Source organism: Molothrus ater, chromosome 9, assembly GCF_012460135.2.
Source record: "Molothrus ater isolate BHLD 08-10-18 breed brown headed cowbird chromosome 9, BPBGC_Mater_1.1, whole genome shotgun sequence".
In the NCBI taxonomy this organism is placed as follows: Eukaryota; Metazoa; Chordata; class Aves; order Passeriformes; family Icteridae; genus Molothrus; species Molothrus ater.
Genome location: NC_050486.2, coordinates 14,520,464 through 14,546,471, shown reverse-complemented (window position 1 = coordinate 14,546,471; position 26,008 = coordinate 14,520,464). Strand labels below are relative to the sequence as shown.

The 26,008-nt window shown below is 36.2% G+C and overlaps 1 protein-coding gene across 5 annotated transcripts in view; it reads right to left on the bottom strand.

Annotated features, from left to right (window-relative positions):
• Positions 1 to 26,008, bottom strand: part of EVI5 (ecotropic viral integration site 5) — a 70,953-nt gene that overhangs the window by 27,225 nt on the left and 17,720 nt on the right. For 4 of the 5 annotated variants that reach the window (XM_036387425.2, XM_036387427.2, XM_036387422.2 and 1 more), the window contains 15 exons: positions 25,665 to 25,889; positions 24,626 to 24,700; positions 23,831 to 23,956; positions 22,927 to 23,070; positions 21,808 to 21,897; positions 21,605 to 21,702; positions 20,162 to 20,222; positions 18,222 to 18,275; positions 15,884 to 15,916; positions 15,184 to 15,330; positions 8,830 to 8,964; positions 6,633 to 6,773; positions 5,954 to 6,112; positions 4,212 to 4,358; positions 1,434 to 1,529 (listed from right to left, as the gene is read on the bottom strand). In XM_036387425.2, coding sequence (XP_036243318.1) covers positions 1,434 to 1,529; positions 4,212 to 4,358; positions 5,954 to 6,112; positions 6,633 to 6,773; positions 8,830 to 8,964; positions 15,184 to 15,330; positions 15,884 to 15,916; positions 18,222 to 18,275; positions 20,162 to 20,222; positions 21,605 to 21,702; positions 21,808 to 21,897; positions 22,927 to 23,070; positions 23,831 to 23,956; positions 24,626 to 24,700; positions 25,665 to 25,889 — 1,731 coding nt within the window. The remainder of the gene's footprint in view (positions 1 to 1,433; positions 1,530 to 4,211; positions 4,359 to 5,953; positions 6,113 to 6,632; positions 6,774 to 8,829; positions 8,965 to 15,183; positions 15,331 to 15,883; positions 15,917 to 18,221; positions 18,276 to 20,161; positions 20,223 to 21,604; positions 21,703 to 21,807; positions 21,898 to 22,926; positions 23,071 to 23,830; positions 23,957 to 24,625; positions 24,701 to 25,664; positions 25,890 to 26,008) is intronic. The other variant, XM_036387423.2, reaches the window with a different exon arrangement.

Sequence of the window (26,008 nt, the reverse complement as noted above, 5' to 3'; positions counted from 1 at the left end):
ATGGTATGATCAGTTAAACAACAGAAAACCAAGTCAGATGTACTTACACTAAAAATTAACACAATTTGAATTGTGTGACAGCTATCCAAAAATTCCCAGCTGATCATTAGGGGATTCACCATTTCCTAAGATACTGACTACATTTTGAGAGATGTGAATCTATCAAATAATGGAAGCAGGATGGCATTTGAAGTCTGTGCTAAAGTAAAAATAATGTAAAATGAGTACTCACCTCTCACCTACTAAATCACATTGTTTGAAGTAACCTTTAAACTTCCCCTCTCTTTTTTTAAAATGTCAATTTGAGCAGAAGATTGACCTTAACTCAGCTACTCTCTTGTTATCTTACTAGATGATAAATGATTCATATGCAATGCTTACCATACTTATCTAGGTATTTCTAATGTACAGATCACAGCATTATCTAAGCATTATATTATTTAAAGAAATTATTGCTTTAACTTTCAATAAGTCTAGTGCCTGCTGCACTAGAGGAAATATAACAAAAATTCTTTATGCAAGCTCAGTGAAATTTATTTGTACATTCTATGTATGAAGAGATGAAAAACTAGTTGAGAAATCATAGGGAAAGGTGGCTTTGAAACCATATAATAAAATCATCACCTCAAATGAAAGATTTCAGAGGGAAGAAACACAATAGCAACACCAGGTTTAACAAAAAGTAAACCAGAGTAACTAGATTGTAACTTAGTAAAAATAGCCAAGAAAAATTTTGCATCAGAATTCAGACAGGACAACAGTACATCACTATAGAAAAGGTCAGACTACAGTAAGACATCATGATTTCCCAAAGCCAAGAAAATATAAAGCACAGCAATCTCAGGTTTTCTCATAAAGGGAGCTGCAAGTTCATGGGATGGTGAAAGTTCCAAAAGGAACTGAAAGTGTAAGGAACAACACAGAGGCCAAAGGATCTTGGGATCCTACAGTGATGTGGTAGCAGTAAATATTTCTGGTTTCAAGATTTACATGAAGGGAGTAAGAGTTTTACAATAAATCCTTCAATACTGATCATAGCAGAAGAGTAAGCACAGAAAAAAAAATGGTTGCTGGAATCAAAATTGTATGCATCTATTTTTGGACAGAGGATATTTTCAATCCCATCTCTTAATTGGTAAGAAGTACCAATTACAAGGAAAAAAACAAAACAGAAGTCAGAGTAAAATAGAGTGTTGCCTTTAACATGGTATTTGTACAAAAGGAATTATTAACAGCTCACAGGTATGTGCCCAAGTTAGATTTAAGGCTTTGCTTGTACAGGAATTCAGCAATACAGCATTATCCCACTTGGCAAAGCAGTGTCTTGTATTCACAGTAGGCTAATGAAGAAACACAGCAGAGCAAGAAAAAAACTCACAAAGTATAAAATCTAATCAGTATCAAGTTTGACATTTAATGCCGTCGCTCATTACCTGGATTTCTAATTCAGCAATGTGCTGCTGGAGTTCTGCCACAGCTGCAATGCGGTCTGCCTCACGGAGCCGTACTGCCATCACTTCTTCTTTACTCTGAAAAGTCACAAAGGGGAGAGAACTAGTACCACTTTGAGCTGATCAAAGACTGTGCACTGCTTTTACTCAAAATCCTGAGAAAACAGACTGCTCTGCAAACTGCCACTATTCTAAAGAACTTAAATTTAATTTTAACCCATAGGAGGAGTATGCAATAATCTAATAATCTAAAGTACATTAATTTAAAAAAATAATCTGTGCAGATATGAAAACTTGCTGTTATCAGTTTCAAGGTCCAGAAAACAACTGTCTTATTTCCCAGAAATATTATACTGTAAATTAAGCAAAAGAATCAACATTATAAAAGAAACCAGTTCATGCTTTAATTTTGGATTTTCGTATAGAGAAACAGCAAAGCTACACAAGACTTACTTATTTAATCATTTCCTTTGTCCTAAAAAATAAATCAAATACAAAAGCAAATGTATTTTCAACCTCATTTAGTCTAGCTATCTTAGTCACAGTAAGTAACAAAGACATTTTAGAATAAAATACTAATGCACGTAACCTACAATCGGCCTCCCACTGTAAGCTTAACCTACTAGTCTGTCTATAAATTATAGGTAATTTGAGTTCGAAAAAGAGAGAAAAAAAATGTCCAGTTTCATGAGGCAAGTCCTCAAGACTTCAGAGATAAAACAATATTATATTATCAGCAGCCTGGTACAACCATGGAGAGAAAGCAGCGTTAGATAATTAGTGAGCAATACTAATTATAATATAATAACACCTACTTTTATATCAGACTGGTGTAACTAAACTGTATTTACTGCAAATCAGTTCCAGTACTTCAGTTATTTTAATGTGTGCTTCAAACAAACAGTACTCAATCACCCTTCATTAGACAGTACAGTTAAAATAAAATCAAACACATCAAAGCTTATCCATAGGAGCTACTTCTAAACATGCTACTTGTTTGGTTTTGGTTCCTTTTTTAAATACTCCTGTAATGGATGTATATAATCTACAGGACCCAATTAACTGCATTTGTAATCAGTGGAGCCCATTTCAGACAAATCTATCATGTGCTAGACAAAGTTTAGCCATTCTTGCTAAATTCTGTTGCATGATTGCTTAAATAAAGCCAAACCGACAAGTCCACAGGATTGCATGTATTTAACTGAAAGCTGAAGGAAAGACTGGCTTGGTTTGACTTTGGCATCAGAGATGAGTCAATAGTGCTGCTCTAGATGGCACTGATGCTTTATCTCTGAAACAGCATGTTCTCAGTAATTACCACAGAAGTTGATATGGTAGGAAAGACAAGATTGGGTAGGGGCACAAACCTTAAATTATAAATTCTTTAGCACAACTGATTAGAAAGATCAGTGGTGAGTTTCAAGAAAAAATTTGAAACTGAGTCCTTGCTGTAGAAGCAGTAGTCAGATAAAAGGATAAACAACAATACACACCTATGGCAAAAACAGTTGCCATACAGGTATGAGATGCAACTGGCTACACAAAATTTAATTTCTGCTTAAGCATTTCAAGATATCTTTTAAAAGAAAAATACAAGCTCCTGAAATAACATACCATTTTATTATGCATATATTTGGAGTTGAAAATCTAAATATATACTTTTTGAGACAGTAGAAATATTGCTACCTAACCAAGACAAAAATAAAACTAGAGCATGCTTTCAAACAACTTGAAAAAACAGAAGAAAAAAATTAATCCAACATCAGTTGGATTAATAGAAATCAGGAACAACTGTTCTTGGTTTTGATATATAATCAAATACTACTTGTAAACTGTAAAAATTAGCTGCAAAACAAGTTTCAGGATCTAATGTTAGGATATGTCAGTGAAGATACTTCACTGGCTATTCACCATAGCTACTTTCAGAATTTCACAGTATCTCTAAAGAGTATGACTGGTGCTCTATTACTGTCACACTTTTCTCTAGCTCATACTAGAACATTGTTCTACAATGTATTATCCCATTGAGATACTTATGTGTACTAATTCATTAATCAGGTTAATATTGCTCTTTACATAGTCGACATAAAAAGAATATTGATTACACAGTCTCAATCCTCAGTCTCTTAAGGATTAATGAGCACCTTCAGTATCAAAAACTAATCAAAGTAAGTTATGGGTTATATGAAAAAGGCATCACCAAGATTATGATTATAAAAAAACCCAGTAAAATTAATCTCACATAAAAATTGAAAATCTCTTTCAAAAAAATAGTACTTAGGAAACCAGAGGTTATGGCGAACAAGAAAGTCAGTAGAAGCAATTTCTTCTAGTTAAGATTCAGTGTCTTTTTTCCTAAAAGCTTGTGATGGGGTTTGATGAGTCAGCAGAAGTTACTTCTTTACTGCACTGTACATTCAAGTTCCACTAGAAACAAATGGAACTGGCAAAACAGTAAGAAAAATGAAAACCTGTTGCTGAGGAGTCTTTTTATATTATACACAGACACTTTTCTGAATAGAACCATGCTCTAAAGTAAATGTTTATCTTCATGGGACCACAAATAAGCAGCTCTGTCAAAACCTCAAGTGGTTTTTGTGAGATAGTAAATTCAAAATTATATTGTCAAATTCAGTAAAAAGAATTTTGGTTTTACGATTTATGCTTCTCAGTTAAGACACAATTTTATCCAATAATGGCAGACAAGACTAAAATATACATCTATTAGCACACAAATATTCTTTTCAGTATGTCATTTACCTTGCATTCAATCTCTGCCTGTCTACGTTTTGCTTCATTCAACTGAGCCAGGAGTCCTTTGTTCTGTGCAGAAAGATATTGCACCTTCTCCTGTAGGTTGGTAACCTCCTGCTCTGCCCTTCGTAAGTGATTACTGTTGATCTGATTCTGAAATGTATGGCCAAAAAAAGGAAATAAAATACATGTTAAGGAAAGGATATTAATCTAACTCCCTGAAGTCTGACAAAACAGACTTAGAGATGATTTACCATAAAAAACTTTTGATGACAAAGCATTCAGCATTTTCCAAGGGTAATCAGAAGAGACTGCATAACATTTTTTTTATCACTATGGTATTCAAATTGTTCTTAAACAGATGACTCATTGTAAGAACATTATTGCAAAGCTCCACCACACTCCAGTAGATCTCTTTTTTTTCCCAATTTGTTGCCTAGGAAAGGCAGATTTTGTGAACTTGTATCCCCACTACACTATGCATCCAGGAAAGATCAGGTATGTCAGAAATACTGACATTGCACATTTCCCTGCCCAGTGAATTCCTGAAAGCAATGTGGCACCTTAGTTGAGATCAGTGCACAAGTACAAGTCACAGCATTTGTACCTGAAGCTGTGCACACCGTACCAGGAAAAGGGCAATTTTGTCAGATGACAGCTGAACAGCCTGAGCACATACAAAGACTCCATGTGTAAAACTGAAGTGAGAGGTACCTAAGTATACGTGAGCCAAACAGCAGGATCTCTCCGCCCCCTACTGACCAAAACAATATTGACACGTCAGTGAAAATGTTAAAAGGTAAGGCAAGAGGAAACTCGTTCAGTTGGTATAGACGAAGTGGTGCCTCTGTCAGAAAGAAGCCTTCATATGCCTTGCAGTTGGTTCATCTGTCTTCAGTAGCAGGTCCTTACATGCTCTCCTAGTTTTTTGAATTGCTGAACCTTTTCAAGTAAAGCTGTTGTTTGTTTAGTTTTGTGGATGCATAGATCTCTTTCAAAAAGTAACTTTTAGCAGGTATTTAATGGGAAGATTTCTTAGAAGCCTCATACAAATCCTTCTGAATCATCAGCACATTGTGCTTATTAACTTGAGTGAAAGTTTACTAATACAATGTGAACTCACCACATTGCATTTTCATTTCAGGTGCTTAGCAACTTAATCCCTACTTACACAAAAAGAATCTCAGCATTCAAGGTATGAGTGTCTTTTCTGCACAAACCTCAGCAGGCGTCACCCATGCTTTTCTAAATGTGGCACATTAAAGGCAAACCTTGGGCTAAAAACCCCTGACCAATACACAGCTGCTTTGCTGAATCTCCAGCTTAGTAACCAGATTCATGACCTCAGCAGAAAAACAACTACCAATGTCATCAAAAGAAAGCACACACTGCCAGCTAAACATTACTATGATCAGAATTGCCAATCAGATTTGTGAAATTTAAAGCACCTTAAACATACTTTTTTTGTTATTACACCTGTTAAGATGCACACATATTCAGTGTCTAACAACTAACCCAAATCAGAAATTCAAGAAGCATAGTCCTGGAAAAGATTGAAGAGGAGACATTAAAGTTGGATTGTATGCACTAGATTCTCCCATCCCCATCTAACAGAAGTAAAAACGTACCCCATTTTGGAGCTGAGGTCCTGCCTGTAGATAGTGAAGATCATCAGCAGGTATCTACCATGTAACAGCAAACTGCAAGCATCCAGCTCAATCCACACATCCCAGTGTTCAATAACATACCTGTGTCTCCACCTCCATCATTCTTTGCTTGGTCTCTTTCAGCTCAGCCTGGGTTTCTGCTTCTCTCAAGCGCACTGTCATCAGCTCATCCTGGAGCTCATTCACCGCATTTTTTTTGGGAGGATCTTTCCATCTTCCAGTGGTACGAGCTAGGTGACGCTAGAAAAACAGCATGGTTTTGCTGGCAATGCCTGATCATTCCTGGTGTTTCCTTACTTCATCTAAGGTCTCAGTTATATGAGGACAAATAGCTAGAGTTCCCCTGTTGATCCTAAAAGCTAGAAACCCATGGAAACTTACTGGTTTTAAGAACAGACAATCAAAAAACTGAACACATCCATTCCCAACTACATCAAGTCAGTGAATTGCAAGTATATCCTGAGACTTTTGTCTATTTCTAGCCCTTTTTAACATGCAGCAAAGTAGGAGTACTGATCAGGTATTACATTACAGTTAGCTGGTAGCACAGGCCCTCTGCCATCTATAACAACTAGGCATCAATTTCTAACATATTTTTGAAGTTAAGTTTCTTGTGACAGCTGAATTTAAGGATTTTCCCACCTCAGCAGTTTGATCCATAATCATTAGTTTCTACTTGATCTCAGTATCTCAAAATTTTATAGTCTTATGCTTTATCATTGAAAACAAAAATTCATTAAAATTGTAGTGCAACCCATACCTGCCAGTGTTCCTCCAAATCTTTGACTTGCTGCCTTAGTTCTTTGAGACCCATCAAAGATTCTGCTTCTCTTAATTTTACTGCAATCAGTTCTTCTTGTAGTCTGGCAACATTTTCCTCATCAGGAAGGGAACTGTTCCTCTGCAACAAGGACCATCCTCTTAAATATGTATTTGAATAAAATGTGCTTAGTGAAACCCAGTCCAAGAACATAGACGTGCAAAAATAACTACGAGAACTTTAAGTACACATCCTCTGCAAAATAAAAACCATCAAACAATCTAAGCTTCTGGATATTGTGTGTATATATAGCTTCCAACTGCTAACTACAAAAAAAATAATATAAGGTAGTAGCTCTAAGTATTCTTACGTCAAATTTCCCTGAATGTTATCTCTAACAAAATGTTACACTTACAATATTTAAACACACTATCAAAATATGGAGAGTAATCTGGAAGGTTTTGATTTAGTTGATAAAAAGTAAAGCAACAATGAACTGAAATTACACCTTAAAGCTATAACTTTTATTTAAGTTTACAGGAAAAATAATAAATGGAAATTCATTTTTTAGGAAGTAGGTCATCATACTTTGTAAAGGAGAACAGATATGCTGACAAAGGAACCATCTGTTAATATTTATAAACAACAACCAGTCAAGAAGTCTTAGAGATGAACAGTGCAAGACACATGAGGAAAAAGCAGAAAGGTGAGAGAAGGCTAAACAGAAAACGTGAAAACACCAGGAAAAGCATAACAGAGACGAAATCCTAATCATGGAAATGTGGGAGAAAAACAAGAGGGGAAGAAAATGGACAGGCTGTCTACAATCTCCCTACAACAAATCACTGGTCACCAAATATTCAAAGCTGAACTGTTCTTCATCACTTTATTTCCCTGTAGTTGTTTTCAGCAAAATGAAGTGGTTTTGCAGATGTATGATACTGTCACAGTTGTCAGGTTTTCTTGAGAGTTGAGTAAAGCACCTGATTAACATGAACAGAAACACAGCACAGCAGCCATTGGTTAGCATTCCGTGGGAATTTTGGGATCTGAGTATTGGTAAATACAGGAAATGAGAGGGTTTGTTTCTGAATGCTCATGGCACTGTCTCTGTGGCCCTGCAAGTCTCAGGTTATTCAGCAGAAGCTCCCCAGATTACACTACTCATCACTACCAGCAGTAAAGAGCTCTACTGGAGGAGTTTGAGGGACTTCAGCCACTTTCTCATGTGCATAAGTTCATTATGACACACTGAAATATTACTGAATGTCTGAGTTTGTCTCGTGCACTGGAACTAATTCCAGTTTTTCTTCACAGATAAGTTTTCATTGTATGCTGTTTCCATGCTGATCAAGATTAAGTAGTCTCCTGAATTCTGAAAAATAGTTTATATCCTGAATTCTTACCAATGGTCTATTGTTAAGAAGTAAAAACTACCACACTACTAATACTAAGCCCATCAGACAACTGGAAAAAAAAAAATCTTGACTCCAGTGGATTAATCTAATTAGCTAGTAAGTTCTAGTCAAAGCCTGGGTATATAGCTAATTAAAACTTCCTAAGGAAACTAATTCCAAAGTCAATACAACAGGATCTGAAAAGCATGCTTTATCAGGTCAGTTACTGTTTTTTTGGGTTTTTTTAATCTTGCAGTTAAACTTTGCTTCAAAGAAAGGTAAATGTTTGACAGTAGCTTTGAGTACAGCTTGAACTCTGGCATCAATAAGTTACAAGCTAGCATGGCACCCAAAAAGCAGTAGAGATTCTGATACTGACCAGTGAAGGGATAAGGGATTTTTCCCTGCCCATAATGGGAATGGTAATATTGAACCCATTCTTCTTCCCCTTCCAAAATATTTAGTTTCACATCATCTCAATGCTCACTCTAAGCCCACTGCTCTTGTTGCAGGATATCATTTTGAAACGATTGATGTTTCCTGTCAGGACTTCACCAGAATCCAAATTTTCCACTACAGCAGGCTTCAGGAATAGAAGAAAAGTGATCAGTTATTCACAAACCTTTCCCAGCACAAGCAGACCTTAGTTTTATTGTTGTACTTTCAGGTTTGAAAAGCGTCTTGCAGTCACAGAAGCATAGAAGAGAAGGTTCTAGAGCACAGTTCTGCTTGTTAGGAATGACAGGGACCTATAGTTCATTTCTAGTGCTGTTCTGTATAGAGGTCCTGGTTTGATTTACCTTTTCCATCTCTAGAACTTTATCTTGCATCTCCTTCAGGGCACAATGGGATTCTGCTTCACTCAGCCTGGCTTGGACCAGCTCTTTTTCCAGCTGTAGCACAAAGTCTTCACTGTATCGTGAACTGCATTTATGCTACAAAGTTTGCAGAAATATGTTTAGTATGAAGTACAGATTGTTTGAAAGGGGTTTTATATACCAGACTTGGTGGGACAAGTACATTCAAATGTTTAATATCAGGAGTACCAGCATAAGTGCTTACCATATACAAGTCATTAATGTCAATCCAGACTGCTAACAAACACATCCCTACGTATCCCATCTCTCAAACAACTGCACTTCCACACAGCCAAATGTGTCTGACAAAACTGACACCCCTACCAGTACTGACAAGCAGCAACTCACACTTTTCTCTCATTGTCAACCAAATTGAGACATTCTCAAACGATCTGTGATTATTTTGTGAACTGCAGAAAAAGATGTTTGGGAAAGACTAACTAATTACAAGGTTAGTACAAGTATCACTCAATCCTTGTTCACTTGAACTCCAATTCAACAGAATCCTTCCATAATCTTGGCTTTAAAATAAAACTACATATGCTTCAATGCACAATGACTTTGGTTTGCCCTTTTCTTCACTCCAGCTCTTGGGTCTCATTTGCTCACACACTATATATTCCTTCTGAGATTCAGATGCATCCAACTGAAGCACTTCTATTTAAAAGACTCTCTTAACTTTCCCTCCCAATCAATAGTTAAAAAATACATTTTATTTCTTTCCTGGGTCACTTTAAAATGACTTGTCAGTTTAAGAGATTGTCAAACTTACTTGATAGGCAACACCAACCTAAATCAGCCTTTAAATTTCTGATTGAAGAAAAAAGTGGGTGTTGAAATCCTCAAAGCATAGTTGTTTAGTTACTGTGTTTACATAGCTACCCTGAAAATTACATTTAGAGGAAAATCATATATTTTTGGTGTCATTAATTACATTGTGAAATATAAGTACTATTCCTGGATTCATAGATTCACTTTTAATTAACAATTCAACTTTTTAAGGATTATTCATTATACTAAAGATACAGCTGTGTCTTACATTATGTTTGCATCACACAATTTCATCTAAAGTTTCATCGCAGTTTGCATCTAAAAACAGTAAAAAAATGAACAGAAGTCTTTAGTTCCACATGCTTCTGCTAGGGTGTGACACTGACGTTTTATGTATAAATAAAGGGCAAACAGGACAAAACAAGGATTTAAATGTAACTATACAGTCAATGAACTTTTTTTTTGCTTTTATACTTCTGCATGCCAGTTACACCTTTTGTCAAGACGTACAGTACAATCCAAATTCAAAACGTACACTCTACTCTTAGTGTTACTATATTTCTTCTATATATGTGCCTACAGGAAGCTGCAATGAGGAGGATATGCACAAAGCATTAAAAGGCAAAGGCAGCCCAGGCAGGCAGTTTTTAGTGTCATTGACACTGCCACTTAAGCACTCTGCATACTGTGTGCACGTGAACACACGTGGAACACAGATACACTATGACCCTTGTACATTAATACTATTTTTTCCCTTCTACAATACTACTTGAATTCACAGCATTTTCAACCCCACACAGTGTTCTTGCCTCCGCAAGCAGTGGAGGCAGACCTGATTTGAGTGTAAGGAGGAGGATGGTGGACAGTGCTGATTCATTTTTACAGTTGCTTCACATCATGTAGCAACACAAGTACCACATGTAACACCATGCAGAGGCAGAGAAGAAGCAACCACTTTCTTTTATTCCCTGGCTGTTTGTACAGGTTCATCCCACAATACACACAGCAACTTAGATGGACTCTACATTTTATGTTCCAGATTTCTGTCTGTGATACACAGGGAATGAGAGCAAATGCAGTGTTCTCCAGGACATTGAGAGAAAACAGAAGATTTGAAGAAGTGAATACATGCTGATTTTGCAATAATGTAAGTGTATTCTATAAAATGTTTATCAAATAATAAATAATGGAGAATGTAAGAAAAGTTATTAATCCAGTTTCAAGTACAAACCATGCCTTCTTTAAATCTGTCTTTAGATTTTGCCTGCCTAAGGAATATCTTAACAGTACTTATTTACCTAGCCACAACAAACTCTAAGTCATGTCTTGATATACAAAAAACCCCAGCCAAGATCAAAACAGATTGAAGAAATCAAGATTCACAAATCAGAAGTTGTGCATTTTGCTACCTAGTAAAACAAAGCACATTTTCAATAATTTGGAATATAAAAGTAACAGTATAATAGTATATAAAAGTTTATATTTAAAACAGCATTTGAAAACTATTAAATTGACTGCAGGAAAAGATATGCTTTTATATATTTGCCTTAAGCCCTAGAATTTCTGACAAAAGCCACAATGCAAATACAAACTTTCAGGCACCAAACATTTTAACCACAGTAACATTTTCTTGCCTACGTTTAAGAGACATAAGTAATAAAGGACTAAAACTGTAGTTCCACAGCCATTTAATTCTAAAAGAAACAAGTCCTTGCTGGGCTTCATACAACTGGATTTATTTCCACCCAACTTTTCTTGAACATAACCATACCAAATACTATTTTGGCTGATGACAGATGTAATTACACAATGTTTCTCCAGTACACTATACTGGAGAGCACTTAACAGATGATTCAGCAGCTCCCAGCTAACTTTGTTTATCGATTTGAGCACTAACTGTAGTACTTCCCTAAATACAGTATTCTTATTTTCTGCTTTTTTGTTGCAAGTCAGAACACAGTATTAGGAAAGTATACTGTAAAATAAAGTAAAGCCTTTCATAAAGTTGCAATACTCATTTAAAAGCATATATTGCCAATATCAATCACTATGTTCTTAATTATTATTAGTCATTTTAGCATGAGCTCCTGAAAAGAAACTATACATCACTATAAATTACCTTGCAAAATGCATATGCTTCCATCTGAATGCTTAGTCAATTAAAATTCTATCTTCACATAATATAGCTGAAGAGCCTATTTAAAATAAGATGTGAACTAATTTTAGCTTGATTAGCCTCCAGTTTATCAGATTCAATTTTAAAGCATTCAGACTGATGAACTGGGTAATCATAGACAATTACAGTGTCACAGGGAAAGACAAGATTTGCATTCAGGAGGTGTTTACATCCAGCAAGAAGCTACCCCTCTCATTTAGAAACACAAGGGGGAAAAGAACAGAGAATAAAACCTTCAGAACATCATTATCAGGAGTAAGTTACAACAGGCTAACTCCTCAAACACCACTGCTCTGAGTATGCCTCAAAAGAAAACTGTATATCATTCAAGTCAGGCAAAACTTCCTCTATGCACTCCTCAATTTACCAGCAGTATGAGGAAGAAGCCACCTCCCTCTTAATCACTTGGTAACACACCATGACTTGCCTTTGGCAAGCTTCCACATTTAAAGAGCAGACAAGCCAAAGAGAGGTTAATATCATTTGCTAGTATAATGATTACCTCTTTAAGTAGACTTCACACTTCATAATAAAGTCTTTCTGGTTCAACTAAAAACTCCCTATAAATAGTTTAGCACAGGAAAAAATAAACTTGTATGTAATTTCAGGCTTCTGGTGTTGAGCTTCAATCAAAAGAATACTCCTCTACCCACCTCTGTATTCAGAAGTGCTGCAGGGGACAATTTCTTCAGACACAAATCCAGTAAGTATTTTCAATACTTATCCTTAAGCCATCCAACCTATGCTATCCAATCTCATAGAACAGAGGGCATAAACCCCTGATAATACTCAAATACAAATGAATAACCTTTTTACAAAGGCTATGTTAACCTTCTTAGAGATACTATTGTTTTGATAATTTTTTGCTATCAACAAAACAGTGGGGTTTTTTAATCCCAGTGTTGTTCAGAAGAGGCTGCTGCAAGTATCTTTAGGCAGTTCTTTCCATACATTTCTATTCAGAGATTCATATCCAAACATTACAGTTTTTATCATGCTGAAACAGACAATTCAAGACTGAAAAAGATGTAGATGATAAAATATATACAATAGATGCTGTATCTTTTAAATAAGCACAGAAACTATGCAGTGATTTACAGCTTTACAGTGCAATCATTTTTGCTAACAATAAACAAAGCTGAAATATTTAGAGAAGAAAACATTAAAGCAGATACTCACAAGACAATACTGAAAAGGAGTATTGCCAAGAACAAAGCTACTGGCACTAGCAAGTGGCAAAAAAAATAACCAGTGTACAGTAAAATGCCAAGATTCCGAATAAATCCACGCATTCCCACCAGGTGGCGCCCGAAACGCACGCAGCTGCTCACATTTGTTGCTCCCATTCCCATGCTTGGAAACAGTTAAAAGCCTGCTCGATTACACGTCTTACTGACGCAGCAGGAGCTCGCAAACGCTCCTCACTTAAACCATTTTAACTCTTTCATCACATTGTCTAATTCTGATGAGTCTCAACGCCACAGTGCTATTCCTTGCACTTCAAAATAAACCAGCACAAACATTATTATTATTATTAGGCACAAATCTGTCTATAACAAAATGGATTTTCAGTCTCAGTTCCACACACACAGACAACTTCCTACAGCCACGTTCACGTTTAAGTGGAGGAAAACAATGCTGCAAGCACGGAAAGAAGGAAGTGTGCTCATAATTTCATTTCCTCTCCACTCCCGCAGTACTTATCCAGCTGTCTGCACCCACAGCTCCAGCCCAGCCAAATTTACAATCCACAGTTAGCTAAGGTTTGCTCAGGATCAGTTCCCATACCTAGGCAACCTGTCAGGCCTCCCCATCATTGGTACTAGTAAGGTCCCCAGCATAAAGGCAGTAGCTTTAAAAGTTATATTCCCACCAAGTAACAAATAAATAAATACAGTATCTTAGTCTTCTTCTAATAACTTCTGATTGCATGTAGGTCATTAACATGGATGCCTCTAAAAAATATATTCCCAAGGCACGTGTACTATTGCAATCAGATAATGCAGCTGCATAAAACAGCTGGATATCCAAAAGTCTATAAACGCTTTCATTGTATTTCACTTGAAAGATTACAATGAATCTAAAAATGTTGGAAAGTATTACTAGACCATGCCCATCTTCCTAATCATAATTTCTTCATATTTTTCCCCCTAAAGAAATTCTTCAAGTTCTATAAAAAGCAGTATTTCACATGAGAGTGTGATAGTTCATTAATCACTTCTTACAACTATTCTAAAATACATATCTTTTTACACTGACATGCATTAAACATACATAATAAACTAGTTCTAGAATGTTGCATTTAAGTTGTGATTTCTTTTCAGTCTAACAATAAATCTCATCTTTACCTTCCAATATGAGACACAGGTATTTCTAGAGCTCTGGTGGAAGACATGTAAAACAAACTGCCATACTGACATTAAGAAACCTGGTAAGGAGCTGCAATATGCTTAGTTCTAGTAAGTTGTATTTCATACACCTGAAATTCCCAAGACTCCAGACAAGTACTTGGATACCACTTACTTAAAACAATATGAAGACACTCACATCAACACCAGTAGTGCACACTTTATTCAGCAAGTGAAGATGCTAAATGCTTCCCTGTCCCCCCAAAGAGAAGGTATTGACCACTAAGTGTCTTAGGGAAAGTAACTTCAGTGCTACAGCAACAGTCAGAAGTCTTGAACATGTTACTACCTACAACACAGAGTGCACACAAATACAGCACTATAAAAGGCTACTAAAATTTATTTTCCTGCTCTATATGCCCAAAAACCCACACTTTTTAATCAAGTTTTGTAGTTGCAAAATCAGGGATGATACTCTTCTACTTCAGTAAGTAGTATATATTAGCATACTCATAAAAAAACAAACCTGGGTACACAGAAGAAACATTAACATGAAAGAAACTAACTTAAATTATACACTAGGTAAGGGCACTGTGAATCAATCCTCAGATCTGAGTACTCAGGGTGACACAACTTGCAATGACTAGATTCTTAGCATTAAGAGTATCAGAGGTTGTACGTGTGGTTTTTGTTAGTATTTCTTTTGTGGTGGAAGGGTTTTGAGATGGTTTGTAGGGTTTTTTGCTTGGTGTGTTTCATTGTGAGTATGTTGTTTAGTTTTTTTAATTAACTCACAACTTACACCTATCCAGGGTTATGAATCTCATCTATCGGTAGACCAGAGCAAAATTTTATTTAATCTAATTGGTGTAATTTTAAGAATGCAAATCACAGTGAACAGGGGTTTACAAAGACAGCACAGAGACCATGTCATGTAATGATGAGGAAAAATAAACACATGTGAGGGGAAAAAATGAGATGATGTGCTGCCAGGCTCCTTACCCATTGCTGCTGTTGCTGGAGCTCCCTGATGGTATTCTCAGCTTGCTCCAGCTTAGTATTGGCCTCATCACTCTGCTGTTTGATGGTGGCCAGCTCCCGTTTTATGAGGTAGTTTTCCTCAGCCTCCTGGGCCCTTGTCACTTGTCCCTTAGGACATAATTTATTTTTTTAAGCACTTGATGACAAATCCAAGGAAAAGTGCCTTTCTGATGCTTAGCTGCTTATTTAATCAGATGGGTTTTGCAAACAGCACAGAGTACAATTGGTAGAAATTTTAGGACAAGTAGTACTAAACAGCTGCTTTAGTACTTTATTACAAAGTTCAGCATCCATTTAGCAAGCACAGTTTTGTACTTGTATTCAATAAAATTCCTTTCATGCATTATTACTCAGTTGTACATGCACAGATTGAGGCTCACACTATTCAATTTCATTGTTAATACGGTGTCATAGGATCCATTTGCCACAGGAATTTGTACAAAAATTTACAATAGGTTAGGAAAATTACTATAACGTGCAGGTATTGGGTTTATATATTTTTAGTAAACAAAATTAAACAAGTTTCTAGCAAGATGTATTAGCTCTGTATTTATTCCAAATCAGCAAAGCAGGGATAGAATACAGCATGCGAATATGCATGCATTAAAGCAGTTGGGTTTTTTTATGAGTAGGAAGAGAGTCATACAGTAAAAGACTATACCTGTATCAATCTATCTGCCAAGGAAGCACTTTCCTACAAAGGAAAAATTCAGACAGGAATGAGGAAAAGGGAAACCAAAATACAAGGGGCTGATAATAGTGACAAAAAAGACCAAGAGTTGATAGAAAGAAAATGCCCAAATTCTACCCATTTTTGGTGCAAACTCTTATTGCAAAATTAACAACTCTTCATATAAATGAAGGCAACTCAGTCCAAAGATCCCAGGAAGCAGCCTTTTCTGCAACAGATTTAACACAGTCCATCTGTGATACAAAAGGTTTCAAAGCCAGATTTCTGTAACATTTAAAATTCACCTACGGAGACTGGTTGTTTTTATTTGAGTGGCTTGCTCCTGAATTAATGAAAGTTACCAAAGCACTATCTGATAGATTGAACAGATAGATGCAGGACACCATCTACAGTCCCCCACAACGTGAAACAAAGGCATAATTTGAGCACAGAGGGAACTCCACTAAGCACCAAGGCACTCATGCAGAACTACAGCTTCCACTAAGATGAAGCAGGACAGTTAAACGGTGCAAACTGACAGACAAGTAGGAAATGTCAGCTATGACAGCCAATGTTCTGTTTTACTGAACTCTTGCACTGACTCATTCCGCAGTTCATAGGTTCTCTTTCTTGCCAAACTTTTGCAAAAAAAAATATTCATTTTTGCACACTGACAAGCCCTACCGCCCTGCAGTTGCATTTAATTTATTTCTACTTTATCAGCCCTGAAACCAATCAATTTTTTTGAACATTCTACAACAGAGAAATACATCTATTCACAGACCTTCTTTGTCCTTGAAGCTTTTATTAAAATTGAAGTTCAAACTAGTAGATAAGAGCTATTTCTTAGAAGTTAAGGTACACTAAGAAAATCACAACTAAATAAGATGGGTTTGAATAAAGGAAAAATATTTTAAAACTAAGTTACCAAGAGAAGAATTTAATGTATTTTTCACACTTTATGATGTTTTTTAAATGCTGCGATGATAACGATCTTCAGGAATTCTTATTAATAGATAATATTTTCCAATTCTGAATTGTTTTAATTCCAATCAGATTGGGATAATCTGAAGGTGAATTCTGAAATTCTAAGCACAGAATTTGCAAAAGCACTAGCGTGTGGCAGTTCATCCTGGACTTTAGAATTAAAAAAAAAAAGATTTCAAACCTCTAAAAGTTAAGTATAAAACAAGGGTATTAACTATTACATATTTACCAAGGTCATTGAAATGATTCACTACAGCTTCAAGCTTCTTAAAGAGAACCTACTCTTTTTCATTCATTTTATAAATCTCCAATGCTAGAAATAAAAATGCTCATAAAATTGTATTGTTGGTCACAACTTTCACAATGTGCCCTTATTATGCATCTTTTCCAAACTAAATTCTGAAACCAATTAATTAGAATTTGATATAGACCAACATCTCTTCAAGAAATTGCATTGGGGTTTAACATCCTTAGTGTGACATCTTTCAATTATGTCACTCTTAATTGAAACATTACCATTTTCTTCCCTGTGAAACATGAACTGTTTGCAACTCATAAGAGCATTCAATCCCATTTGTTGAAAGATGGTCCCTGTTGGTGCTTAAGAAGGGCAGGAATGCTCTCATTCCTGAGCAGAGCAGCTCAGATGCAATTTGCCACAGAAGTGTGATACCAGGATACAGCAGAGGCCACTGGAGAACAGTTGGACATGTATCCACAGCAGTCCTCATGCCTACTTTTGAAGTTTCAGTCAGTTACAAAAAAACCTCACAAAACTCTACTCCAGACTAAATATAAGAGAAATAAGTCTTTGGATATTTCCCCACCAGGTACCCAGAATTGCCACAAAACCTCAAAACCACATAGAAGGAATGAATGGCAGTGCTCCTGTTCTCAGTATGAGTGCTGCAACATCCCTCTGGTCATTGGTAGGTCTGTCATTTTGCTCCTACATAAAAACACCAAGCAACTTCAGATTTTCAAAACTGAGGATTCTCTCACAATGACCTTTTTTCCAAACAACCAGTCCACTATTCATGGAGTCTTCTGGACTTTGAACATATGCTTCTAATTCAGAAAGAAAACAGTACAACACAAGCTGAGTATGTCAAAATGTTTGATTTTATAATCACTAAGAAGTAGACATAACCTTACATATTTAAAGCACTGACTTTAATTGCTTGGTGATAACCATGTTATTTGGCTAAGCACTGCTAGTAAACACCAGAGATTATCAAGAAAACAGTAAACTATAATTCTGAGATACCCATTTCATATAATGAAGTTGCCATTAAAAAAGTCTAAATTAACAGAGATTAAATCAAATCCCCAACATACTTACTTTTTCTAGTGTTTCGATGCGCTGTTTTAGGAGTCTGTTTTCAGTTCGCAACCTCTGAAAGGTAAACAGTTCACAAATCCATTTCTCAAGTTATGAATTGAAAGTCTGATAAAAGCAAAGCAAACTACCAACATTTTTATCTCATCACATCCATGAAAACCAGTATAAATACAAAAATAATTTGTGACCTTCTTAACATCCTTTCATATTATGCACTAGCTCGAAATATGAGTTTAACCAGCTTGGTACAGCAAAAACGAGAACACATCTCATGTTATGTGAAAGCTTTTATGTTGTATTTGCTGAAAGCTGTATGGGGTTTAACCCACACCAGACTGGACAGCCTCCCCTTCATAAACAGGGTCAAAGTCTTCATGGTTAAGGGACATGACAGTGCACTCCCTGCAGCAGGACAGCCTAATGAGGCAGCTACAAGGTTTCCTTCATAAGAATTTATATTAATCTATAAATCTATAGTAAGGCTATACTGAGAATTACCTCAAATGTCCCAGAAGTCAGCAAGAATTTTACCAAACCCTATATTTTACAAGTGCACTCCTCTTAATTTTGGCAGTAAAATTTTAGCAGTCAGCATTCAGACAGAAAAGATCCGTACCCCTCAGAAGAGGGGATTAGATATCAGTTCAGTAAATGCTTTATTCTGCCAGGCTAAAAGGCAAACTCAAAATACGGTTCTATCTCCCCTAAAATAGTCTCTTCTGCTAAGAAGCTCTGCTAAGTCAGAAATTATTTACATATGTCCCAAAGTAGGGCCTAGAAACAGGTAGCTCTGCGTTGTTTGGTTGGGGTTTTTTGCACAAATTTTTGGTTGCTTTTTCTTGGGGTGGGCCTCATGCTTTTTGTTTTAGTAAGGGTTTTTGCTTTCTCCTTTTTTTGATGGAAATGGTGGCAAGAAGCAAGAAAGGATTTGAAAAGAGTTAACATACTAGAATCTAAAGTTACAGTTGTCTTTCACATGGTTTTACTCTGTCCTGTTCTGCAGAGAGCTGTCATTTGAGCCTGCAAATCTGATTTCAGCTGCTGTTACAGCAGGTATTCCTGCTGCTAACTGCCTCATTGCCTGGGGCAATAAACTGCCTGAAAAGGCTCCTAATACCTTTGTGCTCCCAGGTGCATCTCACAGTCATTTTTCTGAAGAACTGATGCCTCAAAAACTGACATTGAAAGGCAAATGGCAGTGGACAGGAGAAAGGAAGGCTGTACCTAACTCCCTCACTAAACTTTTATATAATACACTTGCACATCATTTCTCCCATTGTCTTTTCTCACAGAACTGGCTAAAACCACAAGGAAGAAAATCCAGATCAAATAACATGCTTGTGAAAAAGTGAAATGGGAAAAAAGGCATCAAAAGCCTATTTATGTCACAAAAGCAAAAAGATGCAGTGATTAGGTACATACAGGAAGTAGGTCAGTTAGTAAAAAGGGAAAAATAAATTCCACTGGCAGCTTGGCTTTTTTCCCCCAGTTTGTATTAACTGCAAAAGCTCCAAAAGAAAAAGTGACTGCAGACAGAAGATGCCACAATTTGAGTCCAATGCATAATCAAGATCTTAAAATCAAAGACAAACCAGTCAAGTGGACTCTATGAAGTCTATCTTAACATGTGTCATACAAACCTCCTGTGTGGAGCACCTACATCTAAACCTCTGACAAATGAGGGCAGCTATTATTAAGCTTCTGTCAGCAGGAAATACTAAAAAAATAAGTACAGAAGGTCCCCAAAGATTTTTTTAATGTCCACCAGAAGTCTCAATAATTTCACTGTAAGTGTCCTTTAGGAACAGACATCCCAAATATAAATGCTGAAAGAATTTGGGGGCCTTAATTATGTCCTGCCACCTGCAGAGATCAAACACGTAATCCCCCCATCTAGGAATTAAACTTATTCATAAATACATTTGTTGAGGGCTTCTTACTTTAATTTCAACTTGTTCTTCCATTTCTTTTGTCTTTATTGTAGTGTACTCTTTTTCTAGCCTAAAATTAGAAATAGTAAATTATGATCTGAAACATTGTGGATAATTTACTTGTTGGTGTAATACCTAACAAATAACAGTAGAACAGAGATACAGATTATTGATATTTCCTCTCGAATGCACTCCTGTAAATGCTTAGACTGGACCTTAAATTTAACACAGATTTCAGTAGATATGAACACACTGAACCAGCATTCTGAAGTGCAGGAGCTTGCCTGGATACATTACAGTGGCAGCAATTTGGAGCTACTCTGCAATAACCCCTTTATGCAATACAGTCATCAATTCAATAGATTCAGCCAAAAGAAATCAGAGCTTGGAAAGCCTGGAAGACAAAGATGCAAAGAAATCTGAAAAAAATACCTTAAATATGAACCAATTTTAGCCTTTCCCCAGCAAACCAAATGAAAAAGACAGCAAGAAAAACCCACAAGTTGAGATAACAATGCCTCTACAGAAAGCAGATCAGGAAGTTCAGACTTGGAATGGTGGATTTTCAACTGCATACACTTGGACTGGTTTGCAAAGAAAATATTTTTCCTGAAAGCTTTGTTGTTACTCCTTTTTTAGAGAAGACTGCTCATTCTACTGATCATAGGCTGCTGACAGAAAAATAAAAGAAAAAGATTGACAAATTCAGTTTGGAACACCCTGGACACAGCCAGCAGTGCAACAATGAACACAGGATTCTTTACAACCAATGAGTGACCCAACAAACTCAACCCTGGCAAACCACACTATCTGCAGCTTGCTAATCAAAACAGAATTTACCAAAGGCAGAAGAGACATGCAAATAACCTTAACAACAACAAGGAGTGGTATTCTCAAGATTTCAAACCCCACATGAAAGTTGTTTTACTGTTGTCAATGTTACTACAAAGTTTTATCAATTTACATTTTCAACAGCACTAATTTTGATTATAAATGCACTCTTTAGCACCATGATTATTCTTCCATTTCCTGAAAACTAAAATCTTCAGAATTTAGGCCAGATCAAAAAAGTTTCATCTCCTTTACCCTGAACAAAACAAAACAATCTCCCCTCCCACCAGAGGAGAAAACCACCCCCTACCTAACCTTCCTATTCAGTTCCTTTTTACAGAAGTGCTGTAATCCCCAAAACTCACAGTCTTCTCAAATGCTGTTTTAGTTATTTTTGTAAATGAGCTATAGCTTTATTATATTTAAGAAAAATAGCAAATACTACTTTAGAATCATTTTTTTGCAGACAGAACTGCAGTTTTAAGTGTTTATATAGTATAAAATCCCCTAAAAATGTAAAGATTAAAAATTCAAAATGAAACACAGAATAACAATTCTTAAGGGTAAACAAACAGTAACTCAGCAACAGTATAATGTATTTTCTCAAAATGTAATACCTACTTTTTCATCTTTTTTGCATTGTATTTGACTTGATAAGATGCTTGGATTAATTTGTCTGGACCACTGTCAAACTGATGTGGAATGACCTTTTGAAAGTGCTAAAAGCAATCAGAGCACAAGATTACATATAATTAACAGCTGCAAGGAAATGCACACATTGCACATTTCAGATATCTCTTAAAATTATTATAACCATAGCTTACCTGTAACATTCCTTCCATGTCAAGTTGCAGTAATTCTGCCTGGTTCATCTGAAGTAATGCTAAACCTACTCTAAATACTATCTCTAAACCCTGAAAAGAGAAGTCAAAAAATATTCAACAATTATTCATGCCATTGTCAACAGCACAGTACTTGTTTACTAACATTGGAAATCTCACCCAACTAGGCACAAGTAAAAGGGCTACTGAAAAAATCGCTCAACAAATTGCTTCTGCGTTTCTTTTTTTATTCCAAGGACAAGCAATCTGGCTATTTGTCCTGATGCCAGACATCTCCCTCAGAGAAGTTAGTGATGAGGCAAAATCTCGAGTAACAGGAACTCTCCAGGTCAGCTCTACCTACCATTTTAAGTATATCTAGTAGAAAAATGCCCAGTACTTCTCACAAAAGCTATTTTAATTTCAGACACAGTACAATGCAGTTAAACTACTGGGAAAAAAAAGGAATGTCTCACTACATAGCCCATCTTGGACTTTGCTGGGGACAAGCTGAAAGGATCCACCTTTGACTTAATGCTTTCTCAAAGCTGACTGCAGGGCAAGCATAAGCTAAGATTTGTTACTAGTTCCAAATCATAGCTTATGTTTTTTTTGTGCAAAGCTCTAATCCTAAACACAGCATAGGTGTCTTTGTGATAACGACACTGAATAATTCCCTAAATTTCTTTGGCACCCATCATCATGTGAACAATAAAAAGAACTAACACTCCCCCTTCTTGGCTTGCATATCATCCCCAGTGTACTTCAACTTTGGCCTGAAAGCAGCACTAGCTTCCACTGCAAACTCACCATAATACTGAGGAATGGATATCCCTGCTACATGCAATGCTAATGCACTGCATCCAGAAAAAACATATTTGGAACACTTCAACAGGCTTAGAGCACAAAGCTACACACAATATCAACATTCAGTGACTTGGCTGCTCTTCCTTGACAAACTGCACACACAGACACCTTCCCTTAAAATAATCTGATCAGCATAAGAAATAAAAAGCAAGACTATGAGAATTGTCCATCATGATGGTATCCATACCACTACCTAAATAACTGCTTTCAACAGCTACTCTTGAAATATAACATATGACTACATTTAGTAGTTACCTCAGACATAAAGATATCAAATATTCTCGTTGCAATTGGTAGTGGAAAAGTTGTAAGGAATATAGTTAAAAACCATGACGATGCATACATAGAAGTGTGAAAACTCTGAGACTGAAAGTGCACATAAAGCTCTGGAAGATGTTCCTGGAAAAGAAGAGGAATAAAATACACAAGTATGTTAAGCTTCTGCTTGTAGTTTTAGTGCAGATGTTTTTGACAAATTTTGAATACAAGAAAGTAATTGATACTTAGTACAGATAGGAGCTGTCTGTACTAGCAACAGGACTAGGAAAGATATGACTCATCATTATCAAGAACCATGCATGTCTACCCTGCAAAGCAGATAACAAAAACACTTCCTGATCCTAAGGGGAAGTCAAGCTTGTAAATCCCTGAGTAATAACTAGAATGGGCTACTAAAAAGAGCTGAAAACTCTAAGGCTATGTGATATCTCACCCTTGACAACTATGTTAGAAACCAGATCACAAAACAGAAACCTATTTTTTTCCATCAGCCTCATCAGGAAGAACCTGCATTCCAAATCTGAAAACAATTTCAATTCTAGATATGAGGCTATCTCCCAATTTTCATCTTTTAAGATACTATAAATTGACTATGAAGACTTTGATTTTCAGAGTCTTCAATCCAAACAGAATTAAACATCCATCTGCTTAAACTGCAGCAATACAAATCCTCATGCTTCAGTGTTTAAAGCCAGTCACTGCCTGCCAAAGGTTAAAAAAAATTGCTCTCAGAGCCACATGCATTTACTTGTGAAGTTCTGAAACTAGCATTGTCAAGAGTGCAGCCTGTTAGCCAACAGACATGCCTGCTCTTGAGCTGTAACTCCCAAGTTCCTTATTAATAGTTACTGAAGAGCAAGTTTGATAATTTTGTATGTACCTGTATCATGCATTCAAACTGGTACATACAAAGGCCCAGTTCAGCCATGCTTGGTTTAAAGAGTTCTCGTAGTCTGTAATCTTGCATTAATTTAACAAACACACAGAATGCCTCTTCTTCTGGCATCTATATCAAAAACAAAAAAAGCACAGTAAAAACTCTGGACAAACATCAGAGTAAATGCCTGGAGGATTTAGGGTTGGGGTTTTGTGTGTGTGTGCATGTGCACACAGCAGAGCTTTTTTCTTGGTTGCTGCTTTGCTTGTTTTGAGATTTTTATTTTGTTTAAGGGATTTACAGCCAATTACTCCAATTAACTTTTGTATATATTAAATTCTAGCAAATAATTTCTCAACTGAAATGGAGGTCTGTAAGTTTTTTACTCTATAGCCTACTTTGTCATAAACCAAAAACCAATAATACATAGGAAGCTTTAAGATAATCAAGTCAACTGCGTAGTTTCGTTTGAACTCTGAGGAGATTCCATGTAATAGAAGAGAAATAAGAAGTTCATTTATTTTTGAAATATCACTCACCAAAATAGCTTCCAAGCCTGCAATCCTACCTTAGCTCTGAAAAACAAATACATTCTCCCACTCCAATACAAGTACCTTGGCAAACAGAATGACAGAAAGTAAATCTCATTTTATTTCCAGACTAAACACCTGCCCTTGACAGCTCCAATGTAACAAAATTATGAAGGAAAAGTATTGCAGAAATTCCCAATAAACCACCACAATATATTATGCATTCTAGCATGGATTTAAAGAGTTCACATATTTTTAAATATTTTACCTGCATAAGCAGTAATCCAACTATAAAAGCGCTTCCTTGACAGTATCCAACCTCACGATCCACCAAAGAGTAAGCCTAGAAAATAATGTTAAAACTATCAACAATTAAAACCTCATTATCAATAAAAAGTAATCATGGTTTATCCTGCTATCTTGTTAATAACTTATTCTTCCTCTCCCCAAATCCAACAAGGGCAGACATCCTATCCAGAACTTCTAGTCAGACATTCTAGTTTCTACCTGCTGCCACAAACTCTGCTCTCTGAGCACATACATACAAAGCTAAACTAAGGCATACCTATATCAAAAACACAGGCAGTTTTCAACTACAGGAGTTTGGTAAAAGATAAAAGAGACCACTGGCATACAAATCTCACAAAGTACTACTTTTATAGGAGACAGACCAGACAATGAAACAAGTTGTCTTCAGAAAAAATATGTGTTGCAGTTTTATTTACAGATGGATGAAATGTGGTGATCTCCGTGCAGGTAGCATCTTTGTTTTAGAGTTATGGAAATTACTATGGTTTGGAAACCTGCCAACTTTTCCATTGAAACCATGTTCTATGGAAAAGTCTGACCTTCAAAGTTTAATCTCTAGTGAAGACTAAGTGATGCAAACAATGCTACATTGGCATTTTCATTTTATGTTTGGGCACTGGAACAACTGCACATTAGCTTGTGCCTGCCATGTGCACTTCAGAAATACCTGCACACTGAATACTAGCTCTGATTGCCAATGTTCTTGTCTTGGGCAACACTGTTTACTTTAATTCATGGCACACTTCATTCCATTGCACAATCAGCAGTCAGCACGTGGCTTTGTTTTAATGCCAACTTGGTTTTACCTTGTGAGATATAAAAAAACTCACAGCAATGCCATCGAAACTAAAATGGGATTTGTTAAATTATCCCAGTGTCTATGGCTTAAAAAAAACCTCCTAACACATGAAACCAGTGCAAGTTCTCTATATACAAGGCAATCCAAGCTGGTGCATGCTCTTGCTAATACATTCTCAAGGGCTGAAATACCAACTCACCTTCATTACGTTGAACAAGACCTCTTGCCCAAGGCTATCTTTTTCTTTGAAAAAATCATGCTCAGGGTATGTTCTAGCAATGTCCCTTCTTATTAATTTTTCACAAGGAGACGTCATTTTTAAAAGCTCTGAATACTGATCCTTAATTGGCATGCTTTGAGCACTGCATAAAAGTTGCCAAACAATTGCTCTGAAGTGATGAGGTATCCCTTTTCGAACCAGCTCCTAAGGCACAAAAAGACAATTCATATTTCCTGAAAATATTACAAAAAATAAACCTAGAGAAAAAACAGCTTGAAATCAAGTTCCTCACAATTAAAAAAAAAATACATCATGGCAAAAAC